Here is a 15300-nt window from a genome sequence, read left to right on the forward strand (position 1 = left end):
TTTTCTAGAAGAAAATATATACAATAGTTTATTATTATTATTCCTAATATTATTTTACCTTTTAATAATAACACAAGTACCGCTAACTCTCTGTTCATCAAGGCTTAGATAAAGGAAAGAAATTATTTTTTTTTTTGTCTTGGTGGAATTTGAACCCAAGTATCTAATGTTTGCACCCATTTCATTAAATATAGGTGAAAACAGGGGCATACCCGAACCCCTTTCATCGAAAAATTATACTGTACATATAACGCAAAATCCAATTTAAATATTTATATTTTATATTTTAAATCCCCTTAACAAACCCAAAAACGTAGCTCGGTGATCAAAGGGATTCAGAACCTCTAAAGGTTGTTGGTTCAATTCCCACTTGTCAAACCATTCATGATGCAAAAGCTATTTAGCTTAATTTTGTCATATTGGTTTCTTGTCATTATGCTATGTGATGAAGATATATGGAGCTCCATTAGGTCCACGTTGTATGAATATGACGTCAATTGTCTTGTTATTGGTGTTTCTACTCCATTTGTGTGTTTAACAAAATCAAGAGATAATGTAAACTAAAAGTCTATATCTTGTAGCAACACATTTTGTGTTCCATTGACAAATCTTTTAGCAAATGGTTGGCCAATATTTGTTGCAATCTTCAAAACCACTCCTTATAAAATGATCTTTTTTGTTCCTCAATAACACACTTCATTAGATTACTTCTAAAACTGTATCACTAGAGAACTAATAGCTTACCTATGGCTGAAAAGCTTACCTCAAAAACCCATGGCCAAAATGGTGCACAAGACGCCAAGGGCGGGTCTACATCAGGCGAAGGGTTGTCAGTTGAACACCCTTCGTCGGAAAATAATACTGAGCTGAAATTCCTGACTTCGTCACCGCAAGACGTGGCCCAAGTGGCTGTGGTCATGGTACCACTTCCAGCCCAAGGCCATCTAAATCAACTCCTCCATCTCTCTCGACTCGTTTCCTCGTACAATATCCATGTCCATTATGTTGGAACCATTGCTCACATTCAACAGGCGAAAATTCGGGCTCATGGTTTTGATCCTCTCACCACAACAAACATTCATTTCCATGAATTTCAAACACCTTCTTTTGAAACTCCCCTTCCAAATCCTAATGCTTCTAACAAATTCCCAAACCAGCTAATGCCTTCTTTCTACGCCACGTTCCATCTCCGCGAGTCAGTTTGTGCTCTAGTACGCGAACTTTTGAGCAAGAATCTTAAGAAAGTGGTTGTTATTTATGATAATTTGATGAATTGGGTGGTTCAAGATTTGCCTGAAATGCCAAATACAGAGTGCTATTCTTTCAATAGTACTTCAGCTTTCTTTTCATATTCATTTTTATGGGAACTCAAAGGAAAACCTGTTCTACCTGGAACTGAACATTATGAGGATATACCATCAGTTTTAGACTGTTTTACTACAGAGTTTTGGGAATATTTGAAGATACAAGAACAATTTGATGGGAAGATTCATTGTGGTGAACTTTACAATTCGTCGCGAGTAATAGAAAGTTTGTACCTTGATTTAATGGCCAAAGAATATGATGGATTGAAGCAATGGGCTATAGGTCCGTTCAATCCTTTAGAGCCAAAAGAGAAGAGCAAAGACTCAAACAAACGTTACGAATCCCTCGATTGGCTTGACAAACAAGAACGAAACTCAGTTATTTTTGTGTCATTTGGAACGACTACTTCGTTGTGTGATGAAGAAGTCAAAGAACTCGCGATTGGTCTAGAGAAAAGCGAGCAAAAGTTCATTTGGGTACTCAGAGATGCTGATAAAGGAGATGTTTTTACAAGTGAAGTTAGAAAAGTACAATTGCCTGAAGGATATGAAGAGAAAATACAAGGAAGAGGGATTATAGTTAGAGATTGGGCACCCCAATTGGAAATATTAGCACATAATTCAACAGGCGGTTTTATGAGTCATTGCGGATGGAATTCGTGTATGGAGAGTATTTCCTTTGGAGTTCCTATAGCAACCTGGCCAATGCATTCAGATCAGCCAAGGAATTCTCAACTTGTAACAAAGTATTTGAAAATTGGACTAACTGTTAGGCCATGGACGCGTCGAGATGAACTTGTTACATCAGAAATGGTTGAAAATGCTGTGAAAACTTTGATGGCTTCACCACAGGGAGATGAGATGAGGAAAAGAGCAGCTGATTTGAGTAATGCTATCAAGAAATCAGTAACAGATGGGGGCGTAAACTGCGCTGAGATGGATTCTTTCATCACCCATATTACTCGTTGAGTTTTTCTTAGTTAGCACAAGATCGAGGTATAATGTAAGAAAACATATCAATACACTATATATAGGGAATGCTATGACAATGAAAACATATTCTCATTTACTCTCTTCTGTGGATGATCAATTTTTGTTAACTTGCCTTATAGATTTTATTGGAATGTCTTTTATTAAAGCTAAATATATAGTGATGGTAGCTGTAGAGACGATATTTGTGGGGAAAAAGTTGTTCAGACCCTCTAAGAATGTTGTCGCATCCGTTTCGGATTCTCAAAAGAATTCGTAGTTTTTGAAGAATCAGGCATGCACCCAACAATATTTTTGAAGAGTCCAGGCACATATATATATGCGATATGTCTTGGGATATTATACGGCAACTTTTTAAGTACACTTATCAGCCACTGGAAAGTTTTGGGAGGTGATAACATAGTTAAACGGACTAGAAAAATATTTAGAGAAGAGAAATCTTAGAATTGCATCTTGCAGATAACACATATAAGTGTATATATAGATAATCTAAAAGTTATATGCAGCTATCAGAATTAATTAACTTTGGCAATATCAGAAGTTCAAAGCATATAGGACAAGTATCAAACTGTTTTATATTAAACCAAACACCGTTGATTAGCAAGAAAACACCAATACAGCACATAGGAATGTCATTTTGTCATAGCATTTATATGCAAACAACTGAGAAATGTATATAAGATCATTCTCCACATCAACCCTGTATTCTGCATAGTTAGAATCAGATTAGCTGTTGATCTATGTTCTTACTACGAGAAATAAAAGATCATAAACTAGTCTGATCCAAGATATTTAACATGCCAAGATCACATAAACTTAAGGTAGTATAAACTAATCTGAGACAAGAAACAGACAAGTGACAAATTTTTGAGAGAATTGTAAAGTAACCAAAGAATATAGAGCTAGACCCCTTGACCTTGAGATTTAGTGAAAAACAAGTCTATCTTGTGATATGCGCGATGAAAGAATCCAACTCCATTCGAGATGCACCCCCTTTCTCTGTGGACAGCCTTACGGCTTCTCCCAATTCTTCTGCTCTTTTCCTAATATTTACCAATAAATCATAACCCTTTTCTTGATTCTTTTCAAAATAAAGACAGTTCGACTTGAAGCTTTTAAATCCTTAAAAATCCTCAACTCAGTTCCATTTGATACAGTTAACAAATATAATCAAATAACGGTATCCACAAGCATGGTGTAAACCTAAAACTACCCGGACATAAACAGGAATAGTAGCTACGTACTGACTCTCGTCACTTTGTGCGTACGTAGCCCACACAAATAACAACACATATTAATTAAGTTTACCTATGGGGTAAGTTCCCTCTTACAAGGTTAGAAAAGTAACTTACTACGCTCCGAAGTTCCATCACCGGCTCTCAAGCCCTTCCAATAACTCAAACCGATGCCCAATGCTCCAAAAAGTAGTCGATAAATGTGCAAATCCATAAATATACGCTCTAATACTTATTATAATCCAATATATAACAATTCTTAACTCCGCTTGGAAAGTCTATAAAAATTACCCTCTGGCCCACATGCCCGGATTCCGAAAATTTTAGAAGATAAACCTTACCCATAGCACTACGAACTCAAATATATAATTTATTCACAATTGGATGACCAAATTCGTGATCAAAATCCAAGAATACCAATTTCTAGGTTTTTTTTCTTCAAAATCCCAAATTTCTACAAATTTTCATGCTTGAATACATGTACAAATCATGTATTTAACTCAAAATGTGAAGAAATCACTTATCCCATTATAGTTGATGAAGATGGCACTCCAAAGTGCCCCAAAATTAGCTCCCATGGATGAAATGAAGCAAAAATAAGCCAAAACCCCGTTTTATTAAACCTCACTGCCCAGCGACTTTCGCACATGCGGTGCTTTATGTCGCATCAGTGGTCCCGCACCTACGGCAAATGCCTCGCAGGTGCGCCTTTCCCTCACCTGGCTAGGCTCCTCATCTGCGGACAAGGAGGGTCGCTTCTGCGAGCCTAGCCACACCTGCGACCTTGTCTCTCGCACCTGCGCTCACGCAGGTGAGCCCAATCTTCCGCATCTGCGGATTCTGGGCTGCCCTCCATTTCTCGCTTCTACGGCTGGTGGCTCGCACCTGCGAGCCCGCACCTGAGGACCTTTTCACGCAGGTGCGATTGCACCAGGTATCAGCTGCCTTAACATTTTCCTTAGTTCAAAATGCGACCCGTTAAGCATCCGAAACTCACCTAAGGCCCCCGGGACCCCGTCTAATCAAACCAACCACTCCAATAACATAACACGGACCTGCTCGAGGCCTCAAATCACATCAAACAACATCGATATCACGAATCACCCCCAATTCAAACTTAATGAACTTTAAAATTCTAAACTTCTACAATCGATGCCGAAACCTATCAAATCACGGACCTACTATATCAAAAAGTCCACTACGAATCAAACTTCTTAAAATTATCCAAACTTCAAACTTTTGCCCAAATGATCCCAAAATGACCTACAGACCTCCAAATCCACTTCTAGATGTGCTCCTATGACCGGAATTATCATGCGGATCTATTCCCAGACTCGAAATCCCAAACGGACGTCAATATCATTAAAATGCAATTCAACTTAAATTTATGAAATCCTTCCAAAATGCCAACTTCTACAATAGGCGCTGAAACATTCCCGGGTCATCCAAAACCCTATCCGGACATACGTCCAAGTCTAAAATCATCATACGAACATGTTCGAACCTTCAAATCCTGATTCCGAATTTGGATCGTAGGTACAAGCTCGCAGAAGCGAGCCTGGAATCACAAAAGCGCGACTGCAGAAGCGACAGAATGATCGCAGATGCGGCCTGGGCTAAGGGGGACTAGATCACAGAAGCAAGTCCGCAGAAGCGGACTTCTTGTCCGCAGAAGTGAAGGCAGTCGCAGAAGCGATTTCTTCACCGCAAAAGCGGAGCCGCAAATGCATTTGCGGTTAAAAATTCCGTAGAAGTGAAACCTCTGGGTAGTGTACAAAAATAGAGGGTTCCAATATTTTTGTCATTTTGGACATTTTCAACAAGGTTTTGGGCGATTGTTCAGAGAGAATTCATGGGAAATTTTGAGGTAAGTCACTTGTGATCATTGTTAGTCAATAATATTGGATTATCATTGAGTATTTCAACTAGATTGCGTATTTTTGAGGTGAAATTAGAGGATTTGGACCTAGGATTTCAAAATAAGAATTTAAGATTTGGAGGTCGAGTTGATGTCGTAATTTGGTAAAACTAGTATGGTTGGACTCGTGGTTCAATTGGCGTTCATATTTTATTACTTTTGTCAGTTTTCGAGACGTGGTCCCCACGAGCAATATTTGAGTTCAATTTCAGATTTTGTTGGAAAATTAGTATTTTCATATGGAATTAATTCAAATGATTTGTATTGACTGAATCGAATTAATTGTGACTAGATTCGAGGTGTTCAGAGGATAATTCGCGAGGCAAAGGCATAGCAGAGTAAAGAATTACACGGTTTGAGGTAAGTAACATTTCTAAACTTAGTTATGAGGGTATGATTCCCTAAATTTTGTGTGATATCAATTGTTGGAGGTGACGCACTGTCACGATCCAATTTCCCCTCCGTGTGACGTCATGACGGCACCTAGTCTTTGCAACTAGGTAAGCCTAATATTTTGCGGAATAATGAAATAAACATATATAAATTTAACCAACAATTCAAATATACAAAACAACTCCCAAAATCCGGAACATCATGAATCAAAAACTACATAAGGTAAAATGTAGTGTCTCTATACATCAGAGTCTAACAAGGAAAAATACATAAGATAATGGACATGAGAAAGAGTACAAGGGGACTCCGATGTCTGCGTACACGGCAAATATACCTTGAAGTCTCCAAAGTTGTCCCGGCTCACTGATAGTGTGGCTGATAAGGTGCACCTGAATCTGCACACGAAAAACATGTGCAGAGAGTAGCATGAGTACACCATAATCGGTACCCAGTAAGTGCCAAGCCTAACCTCGGTCGAGTAGTGACGAGGTCAGGTCAGGGCCCTACTAGTAATTATATATAATAAAGACAATATAGAGTGTAATACCGCAATAAAATAAAGGTTGAAATTTAACAACAATGAAATCATGAAGGTAACAGCTCAATACACAGAAACACAACAGGGGATCTCCCGAGATACCGTCTTGTAGTCCCAAATATAAATGTACAGAGGGATATCCCGGAATATCGTTCCGTAATCCCAAAGTAAATGTGTAGGAGGATCTCCCGGAATACCGTTCCATAGTCTTAAAGTAAATGTGCTGGGGGATCTCTCGGAAAATAGTTCTGTAGTCCCAAAGTAAATATGTAAGACAGGGGGATCTCCCGGAATATCGTTGCGTAGTCCCAAAGTAAATATGAAGTACATAGGGATATCCCAGATTACAGTTCCATAGTCCCAAAGTAAATATGCGGCGCAAATAATAGAAGTGCAACTACATCAAGAAATCTTACGATTTAGACTAATTACCAGTTAAGGAAGAAGCAGGAAATTACTAAGCATGCTGCACAGAGTTCACATAGGCAATTAAGACACGTAGACATATTGTATTAGACTAAACAGGATAGCTACGCAAATGGGAATAACTCAATTAAGAATGAAAATAGATTAATACTCATCAAAATGGTATAACTCAAAATAAAAGGAAAACATGTTGCTTCTCAGTAAGAAAATTGGATTTTTCCACAACTAGCACGTGTACGTACTCGTCACCTCACGTACATAGCGCTCACATATCACAATAGTTCCAAATCTTAAGAGGATTTCCCCCACGCAAAGTTAGGCAAGCCACTTACCTCGAGTCAAGCTCAATCAATCCGTAGGAATGCCCTTTCCACGAATATCCGGTTCTGAATGGCCCAAATCTAGCCAAAAGAAATTACATATCATAATTACAATCATAATAGACTCATCTAATTAATTAAATCAATACTTTAACAAAAAATCCAAAATTCGCCCTTAAACGTCGACACGGGCCCACGTCTCGTAATCGGGTAAAAGTCACAATAGCAGAAATAAATGTGGGAGAAGCAGTAAATAGGGGATCAGGGCTATTACTCTCAAAACAACCGGCCGTGTCGTTACATCCTTCCCCTCAAAAAATAATCGTTCGTCCTCAAACGAGCATAAAGACATACTTGAAGTGGTGAAAAGGTGGGGGTAACGGCTGCGCATAATATGCTCGGTCTCCCAAGTCGCCTCCTCGACCAGCTGTCCCCTCCATTGAACCTTCACAGAAGAAATGTTCTTTGACCTTAGCTTTCTAACCTGCCTATCTAAAATAGCCGCTGGCTACTCAACATAAGATAGATACTTGTCCAACTGGACTGAGCTGAAATCCAACACATGAGACGGATCACCGTGATACTTCCAGAGCATAGAAACATGGAATACCGGATGAACTCCTGCTAGACTGGGAGGTAGGGCAAGCTCATAAGCAACCTCCCCAACTCGCCGCAACACCTCAAATGGACCAATAAACCTTGGGCTCAGCTTGCCCTTCTTTCCAAACCTCATAACGCCCTTCATAGGTAAAACCTGGAGCAAGACTCGCTCTCCAATCATGAATGCCACATCGCGAACTTTCCGATCCGCATAACTCTTCTGTCTGGACTGGGCTGTGTGAAGTCTATCCTGAATCACCTTTACCTTTTCCAAGGCATCTTGAACCAAGTCCGTACCCAATAATCTGGCCTCGTCTGGCTTGAACCAACCCACTGGGGACCGACACCGCCTACCGTATATAGCCTCATACGGTGCCATCTGAATGCTAAACTGATAACTGTTGTTGTAAGAGCCTCAAGTGGAAAAAATTGGTCCCAAGCACCCCCAAAATCTATCCCACACGCACGGAGCATATCCTCTAATATCTGAATAGTGTGCTCGGACTGCCCATCCATATGAGGGTGAAATGATGTGCTCAACTCAACCCTAGTACCCAACTTTTTTGTACAGCTCTCCAGAACCGTGATGTAAACTGCGTACCTCGGTCAGAGATAATAGATATCGGTACGCCATGAAGCCTGACAATCTCACGGATGTAGATTCGAGTTAGCTGCTCGGAAGAATAAGTAGTCATCACAGGAATGAAATGAGCCAACTTGGTCAGCCTATCCATAATCACCCAAACTACATCAAAACTCCGCTGAGTCCGTGGGAGTCCAACCACGAAATTCATACTGATCCGCTCCCATTTCCACTCTGGAATCTCTAACTTCTGAAGCAATCCACTTGGTCGTTGATGCTCATATTTTACCTTTGCCAATTCAGACATCGAGCCACATACTATACTATGTTCTTCTTCATTCTCCTCCACCAGTAATGATGTTTCAAGTCCTGATACATCTTTGCGGCACCCAGATGAATAGAGTACCGCGAACTGTGAGCCTCCTGGAAAATCAACTCACGCAAATCATCTATATTGGGCACACATAGCCTGCCCTGCATCCTCAATGCACCATCATCTCCAATAGTGACCTCCTTAGCATTACTGTGCTGGACCGTGTCCTTAAGGACAAGAAGATAAGGGTCATCATACTGACGCTCCCTGATACGATCATAAAGAGAAGACCGAGAGACCACACAAGCCAATACTCGACTCGGCTCACAAATATCTAATCTCACAAATTGGATGGCTAAGGCCTGAAAATCCAACGCCAATGGCCTCTCTGCTGCTGGTAGATATGCTAAACTCCCCAAACTCTCTGCCCAGCGACTCAAAGCATCATCCACCATATTGGCCTTCCCAGGGTGGTACAAAATAGTGATATCATAATCATTAAGTAGCTCCAACCACCTCCCCTGACGTAAGTTAAGATCTTTATGCTTAAAAAGATGCTGCAAACTCCGATGATCGGTGTAAATCTCACAAGGAACACCGTACAAATCATGCCGCCATATCTTCAAGGCATGAACAATAGCTGCTAACTCAAGGTTGTGAACAGTATAGTTCTTTTCATACACCTTTAGCTGTCTGGATGCATAGGCAATCACCCTACCGTCTTGCATCAACACCGCGGCGAGACCAATCCGCGATGCATCGCAATATACAGTATAAGACCCCGACCCTGTAGGTAGTACCAATACTGGGGCTGTAGTCAAAGTTGTCTTGAGCTTCTGAAAGCTCTCCTCACATTCCTTTGTCCACCTGAACGGAGCACCCTTCTGGGTCAGCCTAGTCATAGGTGCTGCAATAGATGCGAATCCCTCTACAAAGTGACGGTAATACCGCGCCAAACCAAGAAAACTCCCGATCTCTGTAGCTGAGGACGGTCTTGGCTAACTCTGCACTGCTTCAATCTTCTTCAGATCTACCTGGATCCCATCACTCGATACTATATTACCCAAGAATGCCACTGAGTCTAGCCAAAACTCACACTTTGAAAATTTTGCATATAACTTCTTTTCTCTCAAGGTCTGAAGTGTAGTCCTCAGGTGCTGGTCATGATCCTCTCGACTCCGGGAGTACACCAGAATGTCGTCAATAAATACAATGATGAATGAGTCAAGATAGGGCCGGAACACTCTGTGCATCAAGTGCATAAAGGTTGTTGGGGGCATTGGTCAGCCCAAATGACATCCTAAGAAACTCGTAGTGACCATACCGAGTCCTGAAAGCAGTCTTCAGGATATCTGGCTCCCGAATCTTCAATTGATGATAGCCTGAATGTAAGTCAATCTTGGAAAACACGCAGGCATCCTGTAACTGATCAAATAAATCATCAATACGAGGCAATGGATACATGTTCTTCACTGTAACTCTGTTCAGCTGGCGATAATCTATGCATATATGCATAGAGCTATCCTTCTTCTTCACAAACAAGAGAGGAGCACCCCAAGGTGATACACTGGTTCGAATGAAGCCCTTATCAAGCAACTCCTATAACTGCTCCTTCAACTCCTCTAACTTAGGAGGAGCCATATGATACGGAGGAATAGAGATGGGCTGAATGTCCAGCAACAAATCAATGCCAAAATCAATATATCTGTCGGGCGGCATGCCCGGAGGATCAGCTGGAAACACATCTGGAAAGTCCCTCACTACTGGAACTGACTCAACGGTAGGGGTATCAATACTGACATCTCTCACATAAGCTAGATACGCGTCACACGCCTTCTCAACCATTCGTTGAGCTTTAAGAAAAGAAATTACTCTACTGGGAGTATACTCTAAGGCACATCTCCACTCTTATCGCGGTAAACCTGGCATAGCCATCATCACGGTTTTAGCATGATAATCAAAAATAGCATAATAGGGCGACCACCAGTCCATGCCCAAAATAATATCAAAGTCCACCATGCTGAGAATTAATAAATCGGCTCTGGTCTCAAAACCACTAAAAGCAATCAAACACGACCGATACACGTGGTCCACAATAATAGAATCTCCCACAGGAGTAGACACATAAATAGGGGAACTCAAAAAATCCCGAGATACGCCCAAATACGGGGAAAAATAAGAGGACACATAAGAATATGTAGAGCTAGGGTCAAATAATACTAACGCATCTCTATGACAGACTGGAACAATACATGTAATGACAAAATCAGAAGCAACTGCCTCTGTACGAGCAGGAAGTGCATAATATCTGGCTTGGCCTCCCCCTCTAGGGCGACCTCTACCTCCTCGACCTCCACCTCGAGCTGGTTGAGCAGGTGGGGTGGAAGTTGGTGCCGTAATCAAAGCCTGAGGAACCGGTGGAGCACGTTGTGGCTGAAACGTCTGTGGAGGTGCACCCCTCCTAATCCTGGGGAACTCCCTCACCATGTGGCGAGTGTCGCCACACTCAAAACAAGCTCTGGGAGGGAGTGGCTGCTGTGACTAGCTCGGGCCAGGTCTGCTGGACTAGCTGCAAGAAACACCCTGTGTAGGAGGCACACTAGATACTGGCAGTGCATAATAAGGCTCCTGGGGTCTAAAAGGAGCTGGAACACTGCTGGACGCTGGAAGAGCTGAATGAACGGGACGAATCATATAACCCCTACCATGGCGAGCTGCTGGGGCACGAGCTCCAGAATAATAACCAGACTCTCGAAACCTCTTGGCCTCCCTCTCCTCTCTATCCCAGGCAAACACTCCCTTGAATCTCCTGGCAATAGTCACAACCTACTGATAAGAAATATCTATCTCTAATTCCCTGGCCATACTACTCCGGATGCTGGGATGGAGACCCTCAATAAATCATCGAACCCTCTCTTGAATTGTGGCAATTAAGGCCTGTGCATGTCGGGCCAAATCACTGAAGAAAACTGCATACTCTGACACAATCATAGCACCCTGGTACAGCTGCTCAAACTCCGTGTGCCATGAGTCCCTGAGGCTCTGAGGGACATATTCTCTGAAAAACATGTCCGAGAACTGAGTCCATTTAAGTGAAGCTTCTTCGGCTGGACTACTCAACTCATAAGCACACCACCACTGATAGGTTGCTCCTCTAAGCTGGAATATGGTAAAAGAAACCCCGCTCGTCTCCGCTACGCCCATAGTACGGAGAATACGATGACACTCCTCCGAAAAACCCTGAGCATCATCTGTAGCCAATCCGCTGAAAGTAAGTGGGTGGTATTTCCTGTACCTCTCAAGTCTGAGCTACTCTGTCTCAGAAGCTACTACCCTAACCTCGGGCTAAGCTGGAGCTACCAGCTACATTGGTACAATATCTGGAGTACCGGTGATGGAAGTCTGTGCTCCTCTCCCGGCCTGAGATGTGGCAGGAGCAAGTGGAATCAATCCAGCCTGAGCTCGTGCGCTCTAGCTACACCACGTGGATGTCCCCGGCCTCTACCCTGGCCCCGGCCTCTCACGGCTCTAGCAGGGGGCGCAAATGCCTGGTCATCAGATTCGCTTGTACGTGTCCTCACCATCTGTGAGAGAATAAAGTACAGAAGTTTAGAATCTTTGAAGTCAACAATTTGCGCACGATAAGGAATTAAAGTAGTGAAATATTCCTAATATTTCCATAGCCTCCCGAAGATAAGTACAGATATCTCCGTACTGATCCGCGAGACTCTAATGAACCGGCTTGTGACTCACGAAACCTACGAACCTAGAGCTCTGATACCAACTTGTCACGACCCAATTTTCCCTCTCTGTGACATCGTGATGACACCTAGTCTCTACAACTAGGTAAGCCTAACATTTTGCGGACTAATGAAATAAAAATACAAATTTAACCAACTATTCAAAAATACACAACAAATCCCAAAACCTGGAAACATCAGAGTCTAACAAGGAAACATACAGAAGATAATGGACATGAAAAAGAGTAGAAGGGAACTCCGAGGTCTGCGGAGGCGGAAGATATACCTTGAAGTCTCCAAAGCTATCCCGGCTCACTGATAGTGAGGCTGATAAGGTGCACCTGGATCTGCACACGAAAAACATATGCAGAGAGTAGCATGAGTACACCACAATCGGTACCCAGTAAGTGCCAAGACTAACCTCGGTCGAGTAGTGACGAGATCAGGTCAAGGCCCTACTGGTAAATATATATATAATAAAGACAATATAGAGTTTAATACCGCAATAAATAAAGGCTGAAATTTAACAACAATAAAATCATAGAAGGTAACAGCTCAGTATACAGAAACACAACAGGGGATCTCCCGAGATACCGTCTCGTAGTCCCAAACGTAAATGTGTAGGGGGATCTCCCAGAATACCGTTCCGTAGTCCCAAAGTAAATGTGCAAGGGGATCTCCCGGAATACCGTTCCGTAGTCCCAAAGTAAATGTGCAGGGGTTTCTCACGAAATACCGTTCCGTAGTCCCAAAGTAAATATGCAAGACAGGGGGATCTCCTGGAATACCGTTTCGTAGTCCCAAAGTAAATGTGCAGGGGGATCTCACGAAATACCGTTCCGCAGTTCCAAAGTAAATATGCAAGATAGAGGGATCTCCCGAAATACCATTCCGTAGTCCCAAAGTAAATATGCAGTACAGGAAGATCTCCCGGAATACCGTTCCGTAGTCCCAAAGTACATATGCAGTGCAAACATTAGAAGTGCAACTACATCACGAAATCTTACGATTTAGACTAAGTACCAGTCAAGGAAGAAGCAGAAAATTAATAAGCATGCTGCACAGAGTTCACATAGGCAATTAAGATACATAGACATGCTATATTAGACTAAACAGGATAGCTACGCAAATAGGAATAACTCAATTAAGAATGAAAATAGATTAATACTCATAAAAATGTTATAACTCAAAATAAAAGGAAAACAAGTTGCTGCTCAGTAAGAAAATCGGGTTTTTCCACAACTAGCACGTTTATGTACTCGTCACCTCACGTATACAGCGCTCACATATCACAATAGTTCCAAATCTTTAGGGGATTTCCCCCACACAAAGTTAGGCAAGCTACTTATCTCGAGTCAAGCTCAATCAATCTATAGGAATGCCCTTTCCACGAATATCCGGCTCTGAATGGCCCAAATCTAGCCAAAAGCAATTACATATCATAATTACAATCATAATAGAGTCATCTAATTAATTAAATCAATACTTTACAAAAATTCTGAAATTCGCCCTAAAAAGTTGACACAGGCCCACGTCTCGGAATCCGATAAAAGTCACACTAACAGAAATAGATATGGGAGAAGCAGTAAATAGGGGATCGAGGCTATTACTCTCAAAACGACCGGCCGGTTCGTTACACGCACATGCTAGGTGACAAGTGTATGGGCGTGCACCATAGAAATTGTGACTTAAATAAACTCCGTGGTGTTGTAAAATTAAAGAATCATGTTATTATCTGAATATTCTCCACGTGTTAGAGAAATTGGACTGAGACTCGTATTAAAGATCACGGTTAGGCTATGTGCCTATATCTTGGGACCCAGAGGGTCGTGTTGCTGTTGAATTTAATTATTTTAAAATGTATATTTCATACTTAGTCAAGTTCATAAATGTGAGGATATTTATGGGATCATGGTTTCCCGCCTGCAACAGGCCATATCGACTTTATATATATCATTATTATATGGATCAGGGCTGCCCGCCTGCAGCATGCCATATAGACTTTATATTACGCTTGGGCTAAAGGAACCCCTCTGGAGTCTGCACCCCCCACAGTGAGCGTAGATGATTTATATTCGAGATAGACTTCACAGGGGATGGACTTGCCTTATTTATATATATTCAGGATGGACTTCCCAGGGCATGGATTTACTTTATTGATTTATGATTGTGATGAATTTTCCTTGGACATGAATATTGTCCTAGTCATCTATATTTGGGGATAAATTTACCCCTGGGATGGATTGGCCTTATACATTACTGAGTCACTGACTGACAGTTGATGTATATATATATGGGATGGATCTTCCTTGTGCTGGATTGGCCATATACAGTACTAAGTTTATCTATTGAACTTGAAATCATGCCTACATTTCTGTAATGTTATTTCTATAATGGACTGTACCTGCTGAGCTCGTCACTACTTTCAGCCCAAAGGTTAGTCTTGTTACTTATTGTGTTGGTTGTACTCATACTACACTCTACACCTCGTGTGCTGATTCAGGTACTTCCGGTTATGGCGACTATTAAATCTCAGAGTATTATCAGTTGAAGACTTTCAAGGTAGGTGCCTGGCGTCTGCTGACCTTGACTCTCTTCCTTTCAGTTATTATACTGTTTTATATTTTTAGACGGTGATTTTATCAATCAGACTTTGTTATCATTTAGATGCTCATGTACTCAGTGACACCGGGTTTTGGGAGTATAATTTATATCAGTATGTGTGGGATTTTTCTATTAAATTTATATATTATGTTTTCAAACTTAAAAGAAATTGTGACTTATTGAGGTTGTCGGCTTGCCTAGTATTGAGATAGGTGCCATCACGACATCCAGATTTTGGTTCATGACATTAAAACAAATCTTAGGGTGCATAAATTTATTCCATAAAGAGAGTGTTTGAGGTTAAAAAAATAGATCACAAAGTAAAAAAGAAATTAG

At 41.5% G+C, this 15300-nt stretch overlaps 1 protein-coding gene across 1 annotated transcript; it reads left to right on the forward strand.

The window, feature by feature from the left end:
* The first annotated feature begins 636 nt into the window (after positions 1 to 636).
* On the forward strand, positions 637 to 2373 carry LOC104086652 (zeatin O-glucosyltransferase-like). The gene has a single exon (XM_009590971.4). The coding sequence runs from the start codon at positions 747 to 749 to the stop codon at positions 2271 to 2273; it is 1527 nt and encodes a 508-aa protein (XP_009589266.1). The 5' UTR covers positions 637 to 746; the 3' UTR covers positions 2274 to 2373.
* Positions 2374 to 15300: the final 12927 nt, after the last annotated feature.

This window comes from Nicotiana tomentosiformis, chromosome 4 (genome assembly GCF_000390325.3).
Source record: "Nicotiana tomentosiformis chromosome 4, ASM39032v3, whole genome shotgun sequence".
Lineage (NCBI taxonomy): Eukaryota > Viridiplantae > Streptophyta > Magnoliopsida > Solanales > Solanaceae > Nicotiana > Nicotiana tomentosiformis.